A 25,833-nucleotide genomic window follows, 5' to 3' on the forward strand; every position below is an offset into this window, starting at 1 on the left:
TAATACAACATAACTCTTTCACGCTTTTATACAATACACTGAATATGTGCATTTTTTCTTGTACAGGTTCTGGAGAAAGCTGAGCAAACTGATGAGCAAGATCAACCCCGAATCCAACGTGATCCACATCATGGGGTGCTACGTGCTGGGGAACCCCAATGGAGAAAAGGTACGACACACTGAAAGATTACAGTGCAACTCCGTAGTTTTAACTTCCTGTCAGGACAAGAAGCTGAGGAAATTCCCTCAGATTGGGGCACCAAAAAAATAGCAGAACATTTCACAGGTGTTGAACACAAGTCCTCAAGCGAGCGCTGTAATAACAGCGCAGGAGATTTGGGCGCAGTCGGCGCCACCATAGACCGTAATAGGTATTACATCTATAGCGGCGCTCAGTGAGTAACTTCAGCACCGTCAGAAGACGGAGCTGAAGTTGCTTTTAAAACACTGTAATTGGGCCTCCAGCAATAGCTGGAAGGCAAATTACATCATTCCCCACCTTCCACGTGGACCTGGAGGGGGGAATAGTAATTAACACCGCCGGGACTTGTGCAGCAGCAGGATAAGCCATAGACCGGCTGTATCCTGTGTCCAAGACTCCCGGCGGCCAGTTCTTATGTATGCTCCTCCAGGGCCATATCCATGTGTGTGTTTAGGATGTACAGAGAAATAGATAAAATGTGCTCTCCTTCATGAACCACGCCTTTCCTGATTTAGTACCATCAATTAATTTGAGCTGTGCCAAAAATGTGAGGACCTCGGCCCTTGAGAACTGGAGTTTGACATCCATCCAAGCTATGAATGTGAACTTAAAGCGGAACTGTAGATTCCTATTAAACACATTGTTTCACTTACCTGGGGCTTCCCCAAGCCCCCAGCAGCCGTCCTGTCCCGCGCCGCTCCTCAACGAGCCTTCGTTCGCCCACCGCCAGCTACTTTTGGTTTCGCCTGGCCACGCGTATTCTTTCTTCGCGTTCCCCGCTATTGCAGAGGGGAACGCAAAGAAAGGATACGCTTGGCCAGAGGCGCACTGGCATCGACTTACAAGAATCCTGCTTGGCCTATTATTCGATGTATTAGTAAGGTACTTCAACTGCAAATGTCCTAGATTATGCTCTCTGACACGAAATTATAGTTTGCATAGCTGCTGGTAAAGCAGGTCAGAGAACACTCTTCCCTTCTTTACCTGGATACCTGGAATATACGTACATATGTCCCATGAGCAAAAAGATGAGCCAGAGCGAGCTTTACCTCCCCTTGCCTACCCATCATACCCCAAAAATAGAGCTACCCACACATGTGATAGAGGTACCCAATACATTGGTCAAGAAAATGTAAATACGCAGTATTTCTTAAACTGAGCCTCCCCTCCAAATTCTTGTCCTCTTGGTAAAAACTCTGCAGTTTGAACACAACGTAACTTCATACTTGGACCATCTTCTCCTGCCATCCTCCTAACTAAAAAAATGCCTTGCTGCCCAACAGAGAGGTCCTTGTGGCTCTACGGCCTCTTCACAGTCTATTTTTCTCTCTTTTCAGCTTTTCCAGAATCTGAAGAATCTAATGAGCCCTCACAAGATTGAGTTCAAATCTCCTCTGGAGCTCTCTGCACAAGGTAAGGGTCGCGGCCTGATCCATGGGCCTTATCTCCGCCTCCCGCATCAACATGACCGCAAGTTAATTACACATCCCAATCATCGTTAAGAGTCCCGTGCACACGATAGCCACACATTCCACAAAGAGCGCAATATCTCAGAGGGTTCATGAGAGCATCTGCTCAGGCGGTTTAATTTTCCACTCAGATAATTAGACAGTCTTGATTAGATCTCCCAAGAGTAAGTTGGGATCAGCCACACTTGGCCTGTGCTTGTCAGTCTCGCGGCAGATTCTACACAGTCTTGTTTGCAAGATGTGACTCTGGAAATGTTCCAAGGCTTAGAAAATGTAATTACCGACCTTCCACCGAAGAGGTGAGGTCAACCAGACACATCTACAGAAGAGCAGATCCTCCTAGCTTATTAGGACGCTTGGGTCCCATCTGCACTGCCGTTGCCCAGATCTGTAATTAAAAAAAAAAATTAAAAAATTACCCTAACCCAAATCATCAAACGAGATATATTTTTTGGGAAGTTCAGATTGCAGTTGGCTTAAAGAGGAACTGTAGTGTAAAAAACCCTATTGAATAAAATTGCTTATTTTTACAATATTACATTTATAGATAATTTAGTCAGTGTTTACCCACTGTAAAATCTTTCCTCTCCCTGAATTATACTCTGAAATGTATCACTGGTGGTGACATATTCAGTTCTACCAGGTGATCTGTACAGAATGTTAGTTACTGAGAGTTCTGTGCACAGAGGGAGCTGCTGTATGCTTGGCAGTTGGAAAAAGCTGTTATTTCCCACGATGCAATGAGGTTCACAGACAGCAAACTGTCAGGACCATGGTCATGACATCACACTGTGGGAGGGGTTTCCCCACAATATCAGCCATACCAATACCCGATCTATTTTGAGAAAAGATAAAGCTTTCTCGTGTGTAAAGGGGTATCAGCTACTGATAGGGATGAAGTTCAAGTCCTATTGCCTATTGCTGCTGCAGCTGGTTTCTGTTGGCTTTAATTTTTTTCATGCTTCCAAAATTGATTTTAATTATTTGTGTTCGATTTTTGTTCCTTCAAATCTTTGTTAAATATCAGGTGCACCTTAGTAAGAGGTTTGCAGTCTTTAAATGATTTACTTGACTGGGAGAGAGGGAGGAGTAGGTGGCCTTATTAATGCTTCCCATCGATATCCAGCAGGTTCGATCACTCTGAACGATTTGGCTAGAAATCGATTCCGTAAACTCTACCCAATCGATTTCCAGGCTGGTCACTCGGAGGGAAGATATTGTTTGGTTATCGGCGAGTTACGTGCACAGCGGTAGTGGCATTCGATTATGAGACCACCAAGGTGAAGCGTTGGAAGCAGAGCTCACACTTACCTACCTGCCGGTGCATGTCTTCTCTCCATCCCCGCTGGGTGCTTCTCCCTGGGTCTTCTCTGGGGCGCCTGTGTCACAAGACAAACACTACAGGCCAAACACTAGAGACCTCTAGTGGTCACATGTCACATAAGATGCATGACAGGATATATGCCATGGATGTAAAACCGGCCACACACACACACACACACACACACACACACACACACTACACACACACTACACACACACTACACACACACTACACACACACACACACACACACACACACACACACACACACACACACACACACACACACACACACACCATATAATTTTTTTTTTTTAATTTTTTTCAGTTCAAGAATTACAGTTAATTTTTTGATTGTAAACATTTCAAAACCTGACTGCAAACATGTTCATATTTCTCTAATTTAAAAAAAAAATTCTAACTAGAAATTGGCAATCTATCCTACACACCATTCAATTTTCATAAATATTGATCAGAAAAATCCGCCAATCTTTTACAAAAAGAAAAAAAAATGATCAAATCTCTCAAACAAATAACTAAAAAGCTTTAAATTTTTCTGTACAATCTAATTTTTATCAAATTGCCATAAATTGGACCGTTGTATTGTGTGTGGCCACCTTTATACTCATTTACTATTGAATTGCCACCTGTAGGTAGAGATACCTACAATAGATGAACAGTCTGGTCACATGATCACAGTTCATTCAAACATGATCACAGTTCATTCAAACAATGCTATGTTGGATGTACTTTGTGGGTAGCAAACGGGCAGGCCCTGCATTTGCTTCAGGCTGGGGAGAATCGATCTGCAGATTACTGTATGTTCTTGCAGACAACAAGAAATAAGGCAGCAATATTCCTGCTATAATGGTGTACAGTTACATGATTACATGATAAATTCATAGTAAAGTAGGGACACTAATTTTGTATTTTACCTTTTCGAACAACAGGAAAACAGTTGATCGAATCCTACTTTGACTTTCGGTTATATCGCCTCTGGAAGACCCGCCAGCACTCCAAGCTCCTGGACTACGATGACATCTTATGAGTCTGGTCAAATCTCAATTTAGGAATACTTTTTTTGCTGAATTCCCAGGGGCCTGCCATAGTCTGCTGTGACCTTCTGGAGCCAAGGGCCAGAGTGCGAAGACGTAAGCTGGAGGAGGAAATTAAGTCTACCGGCAATTTCAGTCTACTGGCTGTTCTACCTCCGAAGTGAGGTGGCCCAAGGCTTAGCGAGTCTGAGCCAAAGACAGGAAGAAGAGAAGACAAGAGGTCTGTGTTGAGCTTCGTCATTCAGGGCAAAACCATAAAAACACAAAAGGAACCACCGGGTCCACTCTTTTAAATGGTCCTCTTAAGACTTAAGAGCTCAGGTTTTTATTAAGAACTAATAATTCTTGCACTAGAACGCAAGGACCCCGACTAGCCTTCAAGACCACATCAAACTTTTTTTGTAGCAAAACCAGGTGACCTTTTTACTTCAGATGGAGGACAATGTAAATGAGACATGTGAACAATGCAAGGTCTAAGTGGTTTTAGGAGAAGACTGGACCTAGTTAGAATTATTATATTATATACAGATATATCTATATAATATATATCTATTATTAGGAAGTTTATAGTAATTTCATGTGGGGTAATGTTAGGATACAAGTGCAATTTTTCTTTTTTTCAAATGAGCAATTAGTATATTTAATCATTGTAGGAAACGCAGAGGTTCTTTTTAGGTGACCCTGCACATCGTGGGTTGCACAGGGCAAGACACTCTCTACACTGTAGTTCAAAGTCTCTTGTAGGATTAGACATCTATTATGTAGACCACCAGCAAACGTGTTTGTTCTCTTGCTCCGCTACGCGCCGACTTGCGGCAGACCGCCTCACAAACCGTTCCTCTGTGTCTCGAAATGTTCCATAGTTAGCGAACAGCAATCCCACCTTGTTGTAGGTGTTACCGAACCAACACTCTGCCTTCGAGGAGTTCATCTAGCACCTTGCAATATATCGATAGTATTACGTGAACATAGTAAGCTTCCGTAGAGATAGATGTACAGTACACATAGCTGTCTATGGTATATATCTACATATATAAATTCCTTTATAGGCGACTAGCCATATTGGTGGTATATCCTGTCTACGAAGGGGCTCAGGTTTTTCTCTTCTGTAGATGGGAGCTCAGGTTTGATATGTTTATGGTGAAAATTGGGCCAGGCTGGGATTTTCCAGAATCCCTACATTCAGATTTTTGCAATTTTTTTTTTGTAATTTTGGGGTTGAAGAGGCCTGGCTTTATATACTGTTCATTTTCATGCAATTTTTGCTGCTGTAACTGTTTAATAAGTATGTTTATTGCTGGGCAAAAGGTTCATTCTCAAGGTTTTATTGCCAAGATGTTAACAACCTTACATGTGGTCTCCAATGGTGAAGTCTTTCTGGACCCAGTTTGTTTGCTTGATTTTGGGTTAGAAAGTCATAAAATCACCAGATTCACACATTCCCATCCATCCGTTTCACATTTAGGTCATCTCCATCTAACTTCTTACATAAATTTAAGGACAAGAAAAATGGAGGCTACCATTGGCGGCGCTCCTCTTAAAAGTTCTACTGACTTTGCTGTAATGCTGAATGACTAGCTAGAATACTTTCTAAGTGACTCACTGGGAATCAATAGCCAAAAAAGGAAAAAGTGGGCACAATTTTTGAAGCCAGGAAACCAAACGTTCCAAAAAATAAATACAAATAAAAAATTACAGTTGGCTCGTAATTTATTTTTTCACTAATTGTTTTAATTGGAGCTGGTGGCTAAAAGTGTCCTACTTGCCTCCTGGATTGGAAAGGCTGGCTTTTTGATTCCATATTGAAAATTTTCCAACCCCGGGTTCTGATTTAAGGATAACCGACCGTCTACCAAGTTGAGTAACTCAGAACGGCCGATTTATAAACATGGCAGAGAAAGTGGGCACAACATTTGAGCAGTTGCCCAGAGGATCCAATCAGAATTCTTGTTTTCTTTAAAAAGTTTGAAGCCCGATTGGTTGCCATCGCCAACTTTGCTCCAGTTTTGTTTCCTCCTTGGTAGATCGGCCACAAAAGTATTTATACCCACAAGGTCAGCATCACTGCCAGGCAACTATCATATTCAGAAGAGGTTAGCAAATGGCAGCCTCCATGTCTCTCTCACCACAAGTAAATTTCAGAGCTAAGAGACTGTACTGGTCAAGGCCAGCCGGTAGTACTCAACAAAGTTAGTTAGGGGCAGATACAATATGTATATATTTAGTTCAGGAGCTTGTTAATCCAGTCTAGAAAGCTCAAATGAAAATGCAAAAGGATGAAATTACATTAGGTATTACAGCTCCAATGAGTGTGATTTTATGTGTTTATAATAAATCTATATTTATGCCTATTTTATTCTATCATTTATTTTATATATTTACATAGTGCTGATTTGTTTTTCTGCAGTACTTTGAACAATTCCTTCATTAAGTTTTCCTACCACAGTCTATGGCCAATTTTAAAGGGAAAACCAGTTAAAAGCATATATAATTTTTGCTTTTGTTTGGGGCGGAGGGACCCACGCAAATATGGGGAGAACATTCAAATGCCATGCAGATTGTATCCTGGCTGTAATTTACTCAGGAAAATGGAACTAGAAGACAAAAAATAGGCTAACAGCCCGGCCATCAAGATTTAAACAATTTTGAGTAGCCAAAACAGGCATACGAATATTTACGTAGTAATCAAAAATGGAAAAACGATTCTAATTTTAATGGGAAACATACCTGAAAAACTATTTTTCAATCTGAATACTATTTACTAGATTTTTTTTAAAGATAACCACATATCTATAGAATTTTCTTTTCTCCAGTTAGCCTCTTTAGATTTGATTCTTAAAGTGGATCCAAGGTGAACTTTTACTCATTGCATAATTGTGTTCCTTTCCTTTTATTTATAGGGTATTCCTCAAGCCAAATACTTTTTTGTTTTTGTTTTAATACTCTAATTCCCTCTAAAATAAACAAGCCTCACCCACAGCTTCTCCAGAGAGCCTTGGCATTTTCAGACAGTAGCAAGGGCTTATGGGAGCTCAGTCTGGGCAGGAGGAGGGGGAGGTATTACTAGCCAGAGATTTCAGAGGGAGGAAAGGGGGGGGGGGGGGGGGGAGTTTTTTTTTCACAGGCTGAGACCTGGAGATGCAGATCAGCTTGCCTGTGTGTAAGGTTTACAAACAACATGGCTGCCCTCATTGTATCACAGGAAGAAATAATCATAAACTGTTGAAGCTGTTTGCAGATAGATTTGCTGTGTAAATGATCTAAACTTTAGATAATATATATAGACAAGTTTCTTGTTATGGTTTTTCATCTCGGATCCGCTTTAAATCGAATCAAGGGTGAATAGAATACCGCTTTCGGTATCTGTCAAGTAGGATGGGAATTTTCAGTTGCACACGAATCAGCCGTCGTCTCGACTGCTTTCTATCGACTGTAGATAGATTTACTGTTCGTAAACCATGTGCTGTGATCTCACTTTCACATGTCATTGTAACTTTGAGTAAGCAAAACATGTCTACTCAATACCACTACCAACTCTGATCAGTTTGTTCTCATTTACAAAAATCAATCAGAATGCAAAAAATATATGCCTATGTAAAAAAGGAATTTTAACACAGATTGAACTGCATCTCAGTCAGTAGCCAGTACCCCTTTTTCACACAAGAAAACCATCTTTTCTTGAATAGATCATCTGTGTGGCTGATGAAGCCCCTCCTACAGCGTGATGTCAGGGCGGCCTTATTGCATTGTGGGAAATAAACAGCTATTTCCAACTGCTAAGCAAGTAGTATCTCCCTCTGTGCATTTTATATATATTAAGTCTCAGTATCAGATAGACTATTAGATGAATCTAATAAGAAATTGCATCGTGTGTAGACATCCAAATTGTTTCAGATCAATTTTGCGATAGATTTTGCCTTGATAAGTACCCAAATTCTATTGCAATCCGATTGGACCGGTTGGAAATTACCAAATAGATCCGTCTAATAGATCCGATCTGATAGAAAATTGCACCATGTAGAAGCCGATCGTATTGTTATTGGATATGTTTATAGATAATGGCAGTTGATGCTGTCTGTTTTTTTTGTTTTATTGCCTGCCAGCAGTAAAGATGCTGACTCGTTCAATGGATCAAACCACATGAACGAATTACACAAGAAGTATCAATCATTTCTTGATCTATCTTGTATTTTTTGTTTTAACTTCCCCCTACTACTACCTTTCAGTAAAGTTCCTCTTTGTTGTCCCACGAGTGTAATCGAATGCGTCGATTCAGTAGATTTAACAATTTTTAAATGATATTTAGACATGAATGATTTATTGGTGCAATCCTAAGGCTGGACATTTATATTACTGCACTGATAATACTGGTTATGCAGAGATGTAAATGTCAGTAAGGGAACAGGAGAAGCCACATACTCGTTACACGTACGGCGGTGAGAGAGGCGTAGAAGCGCTGTCATTAATGCTAATGAACTGAGCATTTCCATATGACTGTATATTTCAGCATATGATACATCTCGCTGTCCCCAGACTAATGGCCTGTGCCAGTTGGAGGCCTGCCGTGCCTGTTGCACTTCAGCGATTATGGAAACTGTTCCAATAGCATTGATGTGCTGACAGCTCCATTAAAAATAGGGATCAATAAATCAGTTCATTGTCATTGGTGCAATTTGAATGCATTTATCTTTCCGCAACACTGGGAGCAGCGTTCCCTTTCTTGCGCACATCGGACAACTCGCAGATCCATAGGATGCTGCAGAATGATATAAAGCTCTTCCTCGCCCTCAGACAGCTCATTTCCATATAGATATTTTAGTGCAAGATGGAGATACATAAGTAAAATAAATACAATTCCTAGAACAGTAAGGGCTGGTTCACACGGGTTTCTGCGCACGTTTTAAACACGTTGTGATGTTTAAAGTTAGTCTGCAGTGAATATATATATATATATATATATATATATATATATATATATATATAGCCACACATACTTACCTAAAGAGAGGGAAGGTTCTGGGTCCTATAGAGCTTTCCCATTGTTCTCCTTGTCCCCTCGTTCCAGCGCTGTCACCTCCGTTAGCAGTCTCTAACTGATGGGTCAGAAAATGTTCTCTGCCGCTCTGGTAGGCTTGGGGAGCCCGAGTGCTCCCGCAGTACGGTGGACCGCACCGTACTGCGCATGCGTGAGCATGCGGTCTCACGCACTCACGTAGGCACAGTATGGAGCCACCAGTCTTCAGGAGCACTCAAGCTCCCGAAGACTTCCATAGCTTCCCAGGGTGGGATATTTGAACGGAGGAGCCAGCGCTGGAACGTGGAGACCGGTTTTTATTTTTTTTTTTGTAAAGTGAACTTAAACCGAAAAAAAAAAGTTTCTTACCTGGGGTTTCTACCAGCCACCCTGCGCCCGCACCATCCTGGAACGATCCTCCAGTCCCCCGCCATAGCTAAGTTTTGATTTCCACGATTCGCCAGTGGATGGCCACTGTGCCTGCGCGGCCTCAGTATAACGTGTGGTAGTCAAGTTTGGTGTGAATAGGATTTGCTTATGTACTTAGGCCAAACAGAAATGTAAAGTGGTTCTTTAGGTAGGAACATAGAGGCTTAGTCCCGATTTGACAGTCATCCAGATAGCAGATGAAGTTTGGATGACGTTATCCCCACTTACTAGAAAGTTGTTCCAATAAATCTCCTCCCATGATGCATAGTGCACACCGATAAATTTAAATGAAGTTGACTTGTAGCAGGCAATCAGTAAGAGAAGGAGGGCATGGAAATACTGTAAGAGTCTAGATCAGTCTGGATTGCTTGCATTACCCAGAGGACAGAGATAACAGTGCAACTCAAGTCAACATCGGGACAAAGGAGAGACTCAGGCTCTAATTCCCTTTGGCGCACCATCTGCATGGAGCTTGCATGTTCTCATTGACAATTTCCTGTTTGGAAACTGTTTTTCCCCAACAGCCAATCGCATACTGGTAGATTAATCGGCTCCACCTCAAAAATAAACTGGCGTCAACATATATTAGTCACATAAAACGGTATGCCCTGCTTAGCATCAGCACTATATAAATGTGGGATACTAACAAAAACACTTACCAGCAACAAATCTCAAATATCAGCCCAAAAAACTTTGACACTTTCTAAGTTCTAAAAGACAAAACAGTCTTGACTCAAAAAAGTCAAGTGATACTTTTCTGCACCTCTGAAATATTAAAGGGAACCTAATCTGAGAGGGATTTGGATGTTTCCTTTTAAACAATACCAGTTGCTTGGCACTCCTGATGATCTCTTTGGCTGCAGTAGTGGCTGAATAACACACCTGAAACAAGCATGCAGCTAATCCAGTCTGACTTCAGTCAGAGCACCTGATCTGCATGCTTGTTCAGGGGCTGTGGCTGAGGGCTCGTTTCCACTATAGCGAATCCGCATGCAGGCACCGCATGCGGATTCGCATAGTCAATACAAGTGGATGGGATAGTTTCCACTTGTGCGTCGTGCGGGTGCGTTTTGGCATGCAGGGGAAATCCAGATTTCGCGTGCGGCAGGAATGCGGGCGAATCGCCCGCAATGCTTTTAATAGGGAAATCGCATGCGGCTTTGTCATGCGGATTTCCCCGCGATTTCGCGTGCGATTTTGCATGAAATGCAATGGAACTTTGCACAGGCAGTGACATGGTTAAATTCGTCTGGCTCCTTGCCATGCGAAATCGCAGGGAAATCCGCATGCGGAAACGCATCCGCATGCGATTTCGTCCACGGTGGAATCCAGGCGATTCCGCACCGCAACAGTGGAAACGAGCCCTAAAAGCATTAGAGACACAGGATCAGTAGCAGAGTCAGGCAACTGGTATTATTTTAAAAACGAAAAATCCATATACTTCTCAGTTTAGGTTCCCTTTAAAGCCCAAACATGGAGTTAAACAAGATAAATTCTATCAGCAGTCAGGAAGATAAACTGTATGTAGAAGTAAAGTGGTCAAAGAAATTTGCCTCCACAGTGAAAAAAAATAGATATGTATAAAGAGGTGGGACTTTATATATTTTACAGGAAGTAGGTGTGGTCAATTAAAAAGCCTCAACGCTAACAGTAAATGAAAGAAGAGGTGTTAAGGCAAACCTGAACTAAAAATAAGCTCAAGAGATAACTAATTGCCTGTGTAGTGCCTAACTATCATAGCGTCTCATATTCTTATTTTTATTGTAAAGGGTTACATTTTACTATGATGCATGCACATTTTATTGCCTCATTTTGCATAGATAACAATGTTATTGTAACCCTTGCAATTATAAAAAAAATGTTTTAGAAAGGTACTTCACACAAGTTGTTAGTAGGACTAGTACTATATGAACCCATGTTTATAATGTGTAAGTTTAGGTATGTTTTAAGCCTGCAGCAAGTATAGTTTTACAAAATATTTTTCTCCCATCTAAAAAAAAAAAAAAGTTCCAAAAGATTGGGGCTAAGTTTATAAATTAAGACTATTTTGTTCTAGAATTTGCCCTGTCCAATGTTGACATTCGATGGGCTATCAAAAAAACATGGAAGAATTTGCAGAACGTCATTCCCAAACATTACTGGTTGTCGTGAGCACAATTTGCAAAACGCATCGATACAACAGACTTTCAACGGACAACAATTGTATGAACGCAGCAATATACACAGCCTGACCAGTCTCTTTATTCACTTGAAAAAACGCCAAATATTCATCCACTTTCCAGCAATACTACATCATCCATCCCACCATCATGTACATACATTTATTATTAAGTTGTCAATGTCTTGTACGCTGATTGTCACTTCTCTCCATAGAATGAGATACTGTTAACATATAAAGCAACGCTATAGTATAACATCATCCAGTTTCTATGGTTACCAGTGAGTTGCAAGATGCACTTCTGGAATGTGTGAATGAGTATATAATGATAAAATATAGTATAGGTGAGTTTGGTGAGTAACATATTATACAGTATACGTATATGTTTTAGGAATCTTTAATGTACTTAAAGGAGAACTCTTTAAAAACACAGCTATTTTTTTGTATTAATCTAAAATGGCTCTGCAACATTTACCTCAATTTAACTACAACCATTTACTAAAAATAATATTAAAGTGCTCTGAAAACCAGCATTTCTACTTTGATCTAAAAGATTCCTCACAGCTTGAAAGCTACTATACCAGAATTTTTTTTAGCAGAAAATCACTGAAATGGTTAAACAAAACACTTTGTCCTGCTATTCAGTTTCAAATCCGCATCCAAACTGGAGATAACAGTATATTTGTTTACATTCCAATGTTACAATGTGTGTAAACACAGTATAAAAGGTGAAAAGGAGCTCTCTGTGAAGCTCTCTGTGCACACAGTTCAGAATAGCTCATTAGAAGATGTTAATATATAATAAAAAGCTGTTTGAATAGCTTTTAGGGTTCAATAAACTACACTTTGGAAACTTGTAATTTGTAAACTACAAAGTAAAATATTACTTATGCACAAAAGCAAATATAAAAACTGTATGAGTAACAAAAAGTAGGAAAACAAATTTTTGTTGAATGTTATGTAGGAGTTTCAGACCACTTTAAAATAAAAAACGTACTTTGCATGGTGTGTGCACAACGTAGACCTGCGATTGGCGACCTCTACTATAATACAAACGTGTTGGGCTAAACCAGGGGTCTCAAACTCGCGGCCCGTGGGCCATTTGAGGTCCTCGATACAATATTTTGTGGCCCTCGCGGGCAAAAGTTTCCTTATAGTTCGCTTCAGTGCTCCCAAGTAATCCGCCGCATCCCCGCGCTAAACGAGGGCTGCAGAGCCCCCAAATCGCCCGGGGGGCAATCCGCCGGCATTTCCTGGAAGGGGCAGAGCTTTCAGCTTCAGCTCTGCCCCTCCTGACATCAATCGCTGCACGGATCGCCGCCTCTTCCCGCCCCTCTCTGTGAAGGAAGAGTGAGAGGGGCGGGCAGAGGCGGCGATGCACCGCGATTATGAAATTCCTTATGCGGCCCAGCCTCATCCTGACTTTGCCTCCTGCGACCCCCCAGGTAAATTGAGTTTGAGACCCCTGGGCTAAACAAAAACAAAACAAAATAGGGTTGAAATTCTAAAATTCTCCAGGGTTGGGCAAGAGTGATGAGCAAAATATACTCTTTGCATGCAAATTTCCACTGACCCAGGAAGAGGACAAAACTAAGCCAATCAAAATCTGTAGCTGCTGGTCGGTGCTGTGATTGGCTCAATTTAATTTGCTTCTCGAGTCAGTGGAGATGTTACATTTTTTGGGAGATTAGTGAAGGACACTTACCTGTAACTGAGCCACCTGATATAGCGTATTTTTTTAAAATCATCTTTTAGAGAGGCACTGTAGTGACAGAGTAGAATGCGCCCATGTTTACATTAAATATCCTGGTTTCAGCATCAAAACCCCTTCCTATATCTAAATATTGGTATGTAGCACCATCTTGCCAGCGAGGAGGCTGTTTATTATGCAGAATGCTTCTCCCAGAGCATTCTGGGAGACCAGAGATCTTTGGATCTTTACTACTGACTTTAGAACGATCATTTAACAAACATGACCAAAGTCTGTCACCTTAATAGTTTTTTTTTTGTTTTTTTTTTAATAAAATCTTGGCCATGTGCCCTAAATCTATAATGTTGTCCAGTGCTCTCCCTATTAGAAAGTCAATAATAATTTTACAAGCATAAATCAGAATTTTTAAGACACGACCAAAAATATTTTAACTGCAATTTGTAAAGTTTGCAGGCGAATTGCACTGGTGTAAATGGCACATTAATACATTGTAGTTATTGAATACTATTTCTAGAGTTCTCCTTTGAGGAAACCAAATGTTACAGATAAAAAAAAAGAAAAAAAGCAATGGATGTTCTTAGGTATATAAAAAGTGTAATATTATCAAAGGATATATAATATTAGTAATAGATACACTACAAAAATGGGACTTACTGTACAGAGGGGGAGATAAGATATGTATAGAACTATTAGTAACTGAAGAAATGTATAGAAGTTTTTCAATACTTTGAGGGCAAAACGTGTACAGATTGAAGAAGAACAATATTTAGAATATATTAATCACTGAGTACTGGAAGTGCATGACTGTTAGGAGGCAAACTAACTCCGCTATGTATGACATGGCTCCACGATTACACAGTAAGGGATCTTTGGCTTTTGATTGGTGTGTCCCTACAGTTTAGTCAAAATATTTTTTTCAGTAAGGAGATTAGAGGCTTTAGGAGGAACTCAGTAATCCCTTTAACTAGGTCGGCTGAGGGAAACCAATGGTTTTCCCAATGGGGCCTCACTTGATAAGCCTCGGTGACTACACACTCCCCGCCTTGCCATTGGTAAACATGCACATAGCTAAAAACATTAAAGATATCTAATTTCTATGTGTACATGCGGGATGGGAACAAAATGGCTGCTGTGATGCCAAGTGAGCAAAATATGCTCTAGATGCAGCTAGAAGTTTCAAAAGAAACAATAGAATTTTAGCCTTAGTTACAATCGGGTTTCCAGTCAGAAAAAAAAAATGTTTTGATGGATAAAAAGCCATTGTTACTTCTGTTTTTAAAGGTCGTAATTAGGAGGAGGTAATTTTGACTGAAAAGAATAAAAACTTAATTCAATGAAGAAAAAAAAAAATAAAAAAAACAAAAACAAACTAAGGCCTTACACCCTGTCAACATCCAAATAGTCATGATTACTCACAAATGTATTTTGCACAGTTAGATGCATGACGTGTTAAATTTATAGTTTATCTATTGGGAATATCCTAGACATATTCCTTTTATTTTTCTAGCCGGTGTGAATTGAACATTTAAGCGATTTAGATAATATACTGCGTTATCGGACTCCATCACCGATTCATAGGTTAATGTTGAAAAGCTTTGTATGTGATGGGATGGAGGAGTTTTGGCATTGAGAGGCTGAGACTTCTGGTCCTGGATGCCTGAGTTCCAGATAACAGGGACTTTGCTATGTATATATTTTTTCCCCCATTCCTCTCACTACAGACTTCCTTTAGTAAATAGGATCCTTCTTTTATTATATGACTTCCTTATTTGCCATATAATCACCCAGTGAGTGACTCCCTAATAAGATCTAATATTTAAAGGGGCACTGAAGCAATACTAAGTAATATACGGTAAGTTGAGCATATTATGATAAAGTACACAGTTAGAGGTTGTCTTTGGTAAAAACCGCACAGAACATTTTTTGGGGGGGGCTTCAAAAGCCCCCAAAAGAAGTACTGATGTTGGCAAGAGCACCAGGACGAAGCCAGTGTCCGGAGGAAGCTCCGCCCTCCTATCTTGTTTAAGCCACTTTAATGAAACAGAGGGCTTTATTGAAGAACAGGAGCTTAGATTACTTTGTTGTCACAGATGTCTGAAAACTGCTGTACATTTTGACATGCAGATTTCAATGTTGGTGACCTCTGATTGTGTGGTTTACTCTAACATGCTCAGTCCATAATTCCCAAGAATACATCAGTACCACTTTAAGGGGAACACAATAAGAGAACAAGGTGTATTCGGAGCTGGGAACACAGGCAGGTAGAGCTCCCCACTGGTTGAGAATTTATGCTATGGTTGTAAAACCTCTAGAGATGGTTCATGAGATGCTATAATTCAGGTTTGCATGCAGATTGTATCTAGCTTGTAATTGGGCCTATCAAATGCATTTCCTGTCCATCTTGGTTGGCCCATTTCCAAGTTGCTTACAGTTTCCATTAAATTTGCATACAAGCCAGACTGATTTGCATATGAGGGACCATCTGTTTCTAGCACCAATTCTCGAAGGTCAAATTCATGGTAGTATTTTGGGATGTGCAGAAACATTGTACCCGGGGGAACCACCCCCTTACCTCATTCAATCTTACCCATTTGTTAGAAAGCTATGTGAAGATCCCGGCCCATGAGGAGTAGCATTGGACAGCCCCTTCTTAGACTGTAAGTTTCCTCAGGGGCAGGGCTTATATGAACACTTCTCTGTACTTCAATCTCAATGTCACAAACTGAGATACCTAAGAAGTTTGTGAGTGATACTTAAAAAGCCAATAAGGGATAATTCTCTCTCAAACACAAGTGCAATGCTATTTTTTGGTGAACTAACCTTCAACGCCAGTCACAGAATAACATATACATTATGCTGTAAATGTGACTGCTACGGTGCGACTCTCCTGTTTGCAAACTTCAGCAGTACTTTTCAGGAGAAAATGGCAAATATTCAGTATCGCAGCAGACTACTTAAGGGGACCCCAATATGACCCCCTGTGTGAGAAGCCATTTTAAGGCTATAGACTAGTCCCGGCAACACAGTCCAGTGATGAAAGCGACACACTGCCTTTGTTAAAACTGCTAAATTTATCAGTGCTGCACAAGCTGCTTTATGATGCAAGGTTACTCAAATTTAACTTTTTGTAACGTACTGACTGCTTAGCAATACCCCGGTAACTCTCCTCCTATCTGCATGTGTAATTAGCAGCACAAAGCAGAAAGCATTGCAATTCTGGAAGAGAAATCACCTGCAGTAATCAGAAAAGTTGTTTTTTTTTAATTCACAAAAGTGAAATATGAATTAAAAATTTAGCATCACTGTCCTGGGACTAGAATGAGGCCTATGGGTTATGAATGAATGACTGCTTCTGCTACAACCTAAGCACACAGGTGATTTACCTGCCACAGATATGAAGCATACTTATACGAATTCGCTAAGGCGTTTCCTGTAATCCCTGAATGATCCGGCAAAGCTGAACTCGATTGGATTTAAAATAATAATTAAGATTCCCATTAATGATACACTCTGGGAATTGTTAAAGTGAATGGGAACCGCATTTTTAAAAAATGAAGCAAATACTTACCCAAGGAGAGGGAAGGCTTTGGGTCGTATAGAACCTTCCGTCTCCTCTCTCGGTGCCCTCTATCCTGTGCTGGCTCCCCCTGTTTCAAACCCCCGCTGAAAGGGTATTTGGAAGTCTTCGGGAGCCGTGTCCTCCTGAAGACGTGCAGCTCCATACTGCACAGGCGTGAGCGTGCAAGAGAGCGTACTTGCGCAGGCGCAGTACAGGGCCGCCCTTCTTCAGGAGCACTCGGGCTCCCTGAAGACTTCTGAAGCCTCCTTCGGCCGGGTAAAGCAGTATTTGACTAATTTAGCCAAACACTGCTACCGGGCGAGCCAGCACCGGATCGAGGGGACCAGGAGAGGAGCCAGAAGGCTCTATAGGACCCAGAGCCTTCCCTCTCCTTGGGTAAGTATCTGTCTCATTTTTTAAAATGCGGTTCCCATTCACTTTAATGTGATATTGTTAATGGGCACCTTATTAATAATAATAATCTGCTATTAAGTGAATAGTGTGTCACACTCACTTGGGTTATATTTCATAGTTATGGTTACTGAGGCGCATGTGAATAAGTGGTAGTGTTATTCCAGTTGTATGCAGATAGTTTTCACTACGTCAGAGTGCAAATCGCACAATGGTTTAACTTATTCACATTGATCAGCATCTCCCCACTATATTCCAATATGACCCAGGCGCGTTTGGCTCTCTTAATAGCCATCTTACAACAACATCCAGATTTGCTGTATCACGTCTTGTATTCCCATAGAGATCATCCAGGATTACTGGAACGTCTATGTGAACCCGGCTCTGTGGGGCCTCACGGCTGATGACATCACAGTGCAGCTGTGTGAACACCCCTATTTAGCCTGATCTCCCTCCTCTTCTATCACATCGCAATCTGCATTCACAGGATAAATCGTTTTTGATACAATAAATGGAAACCGATGTGAATTCGAGAGGCAGGTTTATAATGTAACAGGCCTGGATTTTCCGCAGAGTGTGAATTTGATTTTAAAGAAAAATGTATTTTTTAAATCTTTCCAAAGTGCAAAATAGCCATGTGTCTTTCTTTTTGGATGGTGGTGCAGTGATGTGTATTATCACTGTCATTTTCTAATAAAAACACAGATTCTCCCAATTGGTGGCTTCTTGTCTTTCTTCTTCGTGTGTGCGTTATGGAAAACTAAATTACATGGTAGCAATACTGGCAAATAAGGAAAACCGTCTGGAGGCACCGTAAGGTTCTTATCATACAATTACACATTGAGGGCTTGTTCACACTAGAGGTGTTTGACCTTTAATGCGCAGGAAATCGCCCCCAAAACGCTTGTGCAGTGAATGTCTATGAGAAGGTTCATATCAGCGCAGTTTGTGTGCTGTGCTTTCTTCAAAGCGGTGCCTGGACCATTTTTGGGGTGATTTTACTAGAATGGAAGGTATAGGAAGAGCGCTAAACGCTCACAAAACCACTTCATGGGGTGATTGCGTTCGCGTCTTAAAGAATAAATACATTGTATTTATTATTTTCCGGGTAAAAAAAGAGTTCACTTCCTTACTTGCGTCAGGTAGTGAATTTAAAAAAAAACCGCTCGAGAGAAGACTTAGAAAAGCCCTTTTCACAAAAACAGAACGCCCACTCAAGCGCCGGGAATAGAAGAAAAAATAAAAAAAAATAATATTTGCGCAGACAATCCCCCCCCCCCCCCCCCCAGTTTGCAACGCTTTGCCATTTTAATTAGACGAGAGTCAGTTTAAATTCAAATGAGTCATTAGACTTGAGGCCGTCAGCATATAAGTCAGGTGAAACTGGTCAGAAGCACACACCTTTCACTTTGTATTGACCTGATGAAGCGGGCCAGTACCCATGAAACGAGTTGTCTTATGTGCATCAATAAAAATTATAGCTACCTCATGCAGTTTGTTATTGAAGGAGGTAAGACCAAACAACTACTTTGAATGTGTAATCATACTATAAGAATCCTAGGGCACCTCCAACAGCTATCCTTAGTAGCTAGCCCAACCCTTCAGGGTGTAACATTGCAAACCTCATGTTTCCAATAATCCAAGGAGAGTGGCCAACCAGTACCTGCCAAGCAGACCTGGGTTACCGAACGGGAACGGCTGATTTTCCCACATACTCTGATGGTGTTTGCAGGATTGCGATCCACCCTTCTGAGTATAATATTCTATCTTTTACAGACCACCTTACTCTAAACAGTACTGCACCATTGGGCTCCTGGACTCTCTCATAACAGAACCATGGGGGTTAATCTTAACCACTAGCTGATCGCATCACGCCGATGGGCGTGGCCGCCTAACACCGATTGGCGTAAGATCCTGTGGGCCAGTTTTGCTGGAGATCACATGCAAAAAAATTTACCAAAAAATAAACATTGGGGGAGCGATAAGACCCCACCAACAAAGTTCTGTTGGTGGGGTCTTATTGCTCCTCCAATGTTAATTTAAAGGGGAACTTCAGCCTAAACAAACATACTGTCATCAAGTTACATTAGTTATGTTAATTAGAATAGATAGGTAATATAATCACTTACCCACCCTGTTTTAAAAGACCAGGCAAATGTTTGATTTATGGGGGCTGCCATCTTTGTCATGGGGCAGCCATCTTTTTGGTTGAAAGGAGGTGACAAGGAGCAGGAGACACAGTTTCAACTGCCCGGGCAGTTTTCTTTTGTGCAGCTAAAAATGAGGCTTGTATAAGAGAAACAAAGTTCTGATGCTGTGAAACTGTTAAAGAAACACCAGGCCTTTTCAGTGCTGCTGAGTCGATTTTTAGTCCGGAGGTTCACTTTAAAAAGGGGGGGGGGAGTGGAAATCACTTATGTGCTGACATGCACAGCCCTGCAGCGAGGCCTTAAAGCTGCAGTGGCCTTTTTCATGAAAAATGGCCTGGTCTTTAGGGGGGTTTAACACTGCGGCCCTCAAGTGGTTAATCACTGAGCGTCGATACTGGCAAATAGGGATTTGTAGCATGTTGCGTTACCATCACAAAAAGTCACACCGCACGTTAGATGTGCGATGGGACCATACAGCAAAGCAGACGGTACAATGAAAGTATGCTTCACTGCCACTGTAAAAGTACACATTGGCCCCAATTCATCAAGCATTTCCGCACTCGGTAATGCAGGAAACAGCCGACTTTAGGGAGCATTTAGAAAAATGTCAATTCATCAAGGCTGTTAACGCATGAAAAGCAGAAATTACTGAGCAGTGAGGTAAGCTACCTCAACAAATTTCAGTAAATGTCAATTCATCAAGGATTACAGCGTGCAGTATCAGGTTTGATCATCACCGGCAGCTCCGAGGTGGTGAAAACCAGCTTCGAATGCCTTCCGTGTGGATATCGCAATGATTGACAAGAGCAGGGAGCCAATAGAAACAGCCCCTGTCTCCTGGAAGTCCCTGTGATTGGATCTGATAGGTTGTGCAGGCTTCTCGGGTGGAACAAACTTTTCTACCCTCCCAGCAGAGAAAACGGAACAAATCAACCTTCCCTGCAGCCATTTGGCCGTTTAACCCCTTCGTTTCCTGTTTGAAGATGTGGAGGAGCAAATGGGGAAATCACTTAAGCATGGCATGTGTAAATGTTTCTAGGAAGTTCGTCTAAGCTGTGGCAACTAAATAAAATGTTAATAAAGGCTAATAGATTCAGAGTGAGCAGAGGCAGTATAACAAACATGTACAGATGCCTCTAACTAGTGTAATGCTGTCACTGCACGGAACAGCTTACTCTTCTGCTGTCACCGAACAGGTTTTTGTCAATGGACTTCGGTAATTTACTGAACTTCTACTGCACCTGTGAAAATCTTGATGAATTAGGCCCCGTTCACACTTGCGTTTCTCTGCCAAATGGACCAGATGACCTGACCGGATCCGGATCGGAACCGTACGGTTCTGATCCGGATCCGATCCGGTCAAGTTGCATCAGGTGTACATCAGGCTGCGATCCAGATCCGTTTGGCAAAAGAGAGTACAAATAAATAAAAATTTTGGGGTCTGGGAGGTCAGCAGAAGGTGCACCTGTGTATTCAGGTCCTCCGCTGTTTAGGCCTCACCTCCACCTCCGACATACTGCCAAACAGCTCCAGCACGTAAAGTTTTACTGCTGCTCCACTCCAAAATGCTTTCCATGTGTCCCCATCCAAAATTGCCGCTAGAATACGCATAGGAAATGGGGTAGAACGTCAGGTGGTTGTAGCCAGTGTGTTCTGTGCTTCCGTTTCCCATTGCTTTCTATTTCCGGATGGTGCAGTCAGGCTCCGGTCCGGGTGCGTGGGCCGGATGATCCGGACCGAAAAATAGCGCATGTTGGAAAAGTGTCCGGAGTCCGTCTCCGGTCCGGCTCCGTACTGTACGGAACGGACGCGTGTGAACGTCCGAATAGCCTTTGCATTGCTATGTGGAACGTACGTTCCGTTTGTACAGTATACGGTCCGGATCCGGCCCGGCGAATCCGTACAGGGAACGCTAATGTGAACCGGGCCTAAGCAAAAAAAAAGTCTAAAATACCGAATGCAGTATTTTAAGGACTTTTTTATTTTTTATCAAACAACCTTTGATGAATTGAAGCCATTGTCCGGTAAAAGCCAAGCATGCTGGGCATTACTTTGACGTGTCGCACCTCATGTGAACATAACATAGAAATATCATTGCATCGTGTTGGGGTGCAATGATTTTGTCCATTGCGACAAAACACGATGGATTCCATGCGTGTGCATTGCTAGTAAACCAAACATTGGCCTCAATTCGGATAGGCTTAGCTCCCGCTTTACTGCGTATGTTATTTTACCGCATGTGGTAAAAGCAGTTTACGGTTCTGGTACATTTTAGTCATAATTTACCGCATGTGGTAAATTGTCATAAAATGTGCAGTATTTTGCATTATTTTACCAAAAATCTGAATTGTCATGAAAAATAGGGGTTATGTTGGCACATAATTTACCGATCAGTTTGTGACCTGCCTGTACCTGGCGGTAACGTCAGTTTGTGTGCATTATGCAGTTTTTAGTGTGGTTCCTATTCAGGCTGTGTAATAGAAAATAATGGTAGAAATTAAACTCCAAATATTTACTGGATTTTTTTTTTTTTAATAGAGGATGCCTATAAATATACTTTCCATAGGTTGCTACATAATTAAATACACCTCCCCCCTCCCTCAAATAATAAAAAAAAAACCTTCCAAAGACTATCCTAACTTATGGAAGACAATTAACCATTTCAGCCGAATGGACGTGACTGTCATGTCCATTCGGCTGCTGCGTGCTCCCGTGCCGCCCCATTAGCCCAGAGATCAATGAATGGGAACAAAGTTCCCGTTCATTGATCTAAGTCTCCAGCAGAAAGACCGATGGCGATCTTTCGTCAGAGGAAAAAAAAAAAAAAAAAAAAAAAAAAAAAAAAAAAAAAAAGGGAGAGGAGGTCTCCAGTCCTCCCTGTACTTCCTGGAAGCGAGAGCCTTCACTCCCAGGACTAAACGACAAAAAATATTTTGAATGTGGCCATCTTGTGGCCAAATAGTAAGGCTACATCTACATACTTTTTTCTTTTATAAAACACATACAATATTATTACGTTTAAAATTAACTGTTTACCTCCCACATCAAAAAACACCCCCAAAAACGTTTAATGAAAAAAAAAAATACAATTAAAAACAAAAACATAAATATAGTTACCTAAGGGTCTGAACTTTTTTAATATGCATGTGAAGAGAGGGTTTAAATGGTGTAATAACCGGGACAAATGGGGAAATACATAGGCTTTAATTATGATAGCATGTATTATTTTAAAGCTATAATGGCCGAAATCTGACAAATAATGATTTTTTTTTCCATTTTTTTCTTAATGTTCATTTAGAAAAAAATAATTCTTAGCAAAATGTACCACCCAAAGAAAGCCTAATTAGTGGCGGAAAAAACAAGATATAGATCAATTCATTGTGATAATTAGTGATTAAAGTTGTTGGTGAATGAATGGGAGGTGAAAACTGCGCGAATGCAGAAGGTGAAAAATGGGGGCTCGTTTCCACTATTGCGGTGCAAAATCGCCTGGATTCCACCGCTGATGAAATCGCATGCGGATGCGATTCCGCATACGTTTTTTTGCTGCGAATTCGCATGCGAATTCACATAGGTGAGGGTATATGCGATTTTAACCATGTCACTGCCTGTGTGAATTTACATTGGTACCTATGCGAATTCGCATATGAATTAGCGGCAAAAAACGCATGGGGAAAATGCATGCGATTTCCCTATTAAATACATTGTGTGCGATTCGCCTGCATTCCACACGCAGGCGAATTCTGCAGGGTGTTCCGTGCAGATTTTCTCTGCACAATAAAACACTCCCGCAGACGCATACGTGGAAACAGGCCCATTTACTTATATTGTCTATGCGAATCTGCATACGCAAGACGCATGCGGATTCGCGATAGTGGAAACGGGGCCTGAGGGCTGAAATAGTTAAAGACTATTATTATTTACTGCATGCTTAGCGCTGAAATAGCGCACTTTTACCACATTTTCTGCACTCTTTGCATTTTCCGAAATGAGAAAAAAAACTTTCAGAATTGTACCCAAAACAGAAAATATGGATTGCGGTATTTTACTGACAAAAAAATATTTACCGCACATAGCTACCAGAATTGAGGCTACTGTGCTACTTGCTTAATGCTTGTTCCGCTAGCAACCCGCACACTGCCTAGGTAACACAAGTTGCACTATTTGGGCGTTGCATGCCATGCAAGGCCCCGTTCACACTGCACGCGTTTCCAGATGCGTTTTGGAAACGCATGCAGGTGGTCGACACGCACGACATCGGACAGAGCATAGAGTGCAATGTCTGATGTTCACACTGCATGCGTTCCGGACCTGTGCGGTCCGGGAACGCATGCTGCACGCATTTTTTGTAAAAACGCATGGCTGTCCCATTCACTTTTCAGTGATGGGATCAGCCATGCAACGCACACAAACGCGGATGGCGTGCGTTTGTACGCGTTGCGTTTCGCACGCATGGCCATCCGCGTTTGTGATGTGAACGGGGCCTAACTGGCATTAGTACCAGCAACATTACAGTGTGCTCAGGCCCGGATTTACATCACAGGAGCCTATAGGCACGGATATCTCAGGCACTCTAGATTCCATCATCCACGAACCTACAAACACCAGCCGAACCGCACTGCAAGTGTGCTGGCTGGCCCAGTAGTCACTTCTCCCTTACTTACCTTGCCCATCATAGGTGCCCCTTAGTATTAGGTAGCCAGAGCTATACTCGGTATTAACTGGCTACAGGTGCCCCCGACCCGGGTTAGTAATCTCGCATTTACACTCCGCTCGGGATTCTGCATAGGTAAAGTAAGGCTGGAGTGAGGCACTTGGGAAGGGGATGAGTCACCATTCCATCATCAGGGGCCTGTAGGCACGTGCCTACAGTGCCTTATGTTAAATCTGTCCCTGCGTGTGCTGTATTGTACTTTGAGCTGTATACAATTCGTAAGAAATCTGCCTGCAAGACAATCACCTCTGGTGATAAGCGAAAAATGCCAATATTCTTTTCGCATTAAATGAATGTAAAATTCAAGTTTGAGTGAAAAACCTTTGATAATCGTTTTGTAATAAGTTTGTGATTTTTCGTGCTAATTGCAATTTTTCACGTTAAAAAGGTATGATTTTTCCCATTTTTTTCTGACTTTTGGCATTGGCAAAAAAAATATTTTTCTTTGACCATTTTGCAAAAATACCATGTATTTTTGCAGATACATTCTTAACCACTTGATGACCGCAGTGGTAACTACCCCCCCCCCCCCCCCCTAACGACCAGGGTAATTTTTGCATTGCTGGGCTGGGCAGGCTTTTCAGCCTCCTGCACAGCCCAGCTTAGGAGCCCAGCGATCAGACTCACCTCCTTTTTTTGTCCCTAAGGGGACATTCTGCCGGAGGGGTCTGATCGCTGCAGGCTTTCTTTTTTTAGCCTCAGCGAGGCTCTCTGTCTCCGCGTCCCCCTCTCTCCTTTTCCCTCCTCCCCTCACTAAGTTTGGAACAGGACGGATCGCATCAGCCTATGAGAGGAGGGCACTCCCTGGCCAATCAGAGGCCGGAGATCGCCGATCTGTACAGCACTGCGTCCCCTGGTAGCGCTGTACGCTTGTAAACATAGGAGATTTCTTTCCCCTTACGTTTACGTTTACTCTGTTCCGTGAAGCGGCAGGGAACGATCGCGCATGCGCGCAGCCGTTCCCTGGGAAACTGCAGCCCCAGGACTTGACGCCAATTGCCGTTAGGCGGTCCTGGGGCTGCCGCGGCGGTCACGCCCATTGATGTGAAGTGGTCGTAAAGTAGTTCAAATCGAAAATAGCATTTTTGATATGAAAATAGCTTTGGTGAAAATTTGCATGCAACACCGGGTCATCATCTCATTCATTAGTAATGATTAACGAAATGCAAATATTTTTACTTGATGTAGGATCATGCAAAGTTTGAATACAAACGTATGCAGCTAGAAAATGGAACTATCGAATACCGCAGACGCTTGGTCTATTTTCAAGCAACACAAATTTGCATTCTAAAATTGCATAATCCTGCATCATTATCATCAATTAGGGCTCGTTTCCACTATTGCGGTGCGGAATCGCCTGGATTCCACTGCTGATGAAATCGCATGCGGATGCGATTCCGCGTGCGTTTTTTGCCTCGAATTCGCATGCGAATTTGCATAGGTGAGGGTATATGCGATTTTAACCATGTCACTGCCTGTGTGAATTTACATTGCATGTGAATTCGCGGCAAAAAACGCATGGGGAAAACGCATGCGATTTCCCTATTAAATACATTGTGTGCGATTTGCCTGCATTCCACACGCAGGCGAATTCTGCAGGGTGTTCTGTGAAGATTTTCTCTGCACAATAAAACGATC

The 25,833-nt window shown here is 41.8% G+C and overlaps 1 protein-coding gene and 1 long non-coding RNA gene across 4 annotated transcripts in view; one reads left to right on the forward strand and one right to left on the reverse strand.

The window, feature by feature from the left end:
• The window catches only part of NSMF (NMDA receptor synaptonuclear signaling and neuronal migration factor), a 98,137-nt gene extending 91,072 nt beyond the window's left edge, over nt 1-7,065 (forward strand). For all 3 annotated transcript variants that reach the window (XM_068248748.1, XM_068248746.1, XM_068248747.1), the window contains 3 exons: nt 67-169; nt 1,540-1,615; nt 3,945-7,065. In XM_068248748.1, the coding sequence (XP_068104849.1) occupies nt 67-169; nt 1,540-1,615; nt 3,945-4,042 (277 nt within the window). In that variant the 3' untranslated portion in view covers nt 4,043-7,065. The remainder of the gene's footprint in view (nt 1-66; nt 170-1,539; nt 1,616-3,944) is intronic.
• On the reverse strand, nt 1,761-10,003 carry LOC137527812 (uncharacterized). The gene is made up of 2 exons (XR_011023222.1): nt 9,433-10,003; nt 1,761-2,059 (listed from the first exon to the last, which is right to left on the reverse strand). It is a non-coding gene; the product is annotated as an uncharacterized lncRNA (long non-coding RNA).
• Between the last annotated feature and the right edge of the window lie 15,830 nt (nt 10,004-25,833).

This window comes from Hyperolius riggenbachi, chromosome 8, assembly GCF_040937935.1.
Source record: "Hyperolius riggenbachi isolate aHypRig1 chromosome 8, aHypRig1.pri, whole genome shotgun sequence".
In the NCBI taxonomy this organism is placed as follows: domain Eukaryota; kingdom Metazoa; phylum Chordata; class Amphibia; order Anura; family Hyperoliidae; genus Hyperolius; species Hyperolius riggenbachi.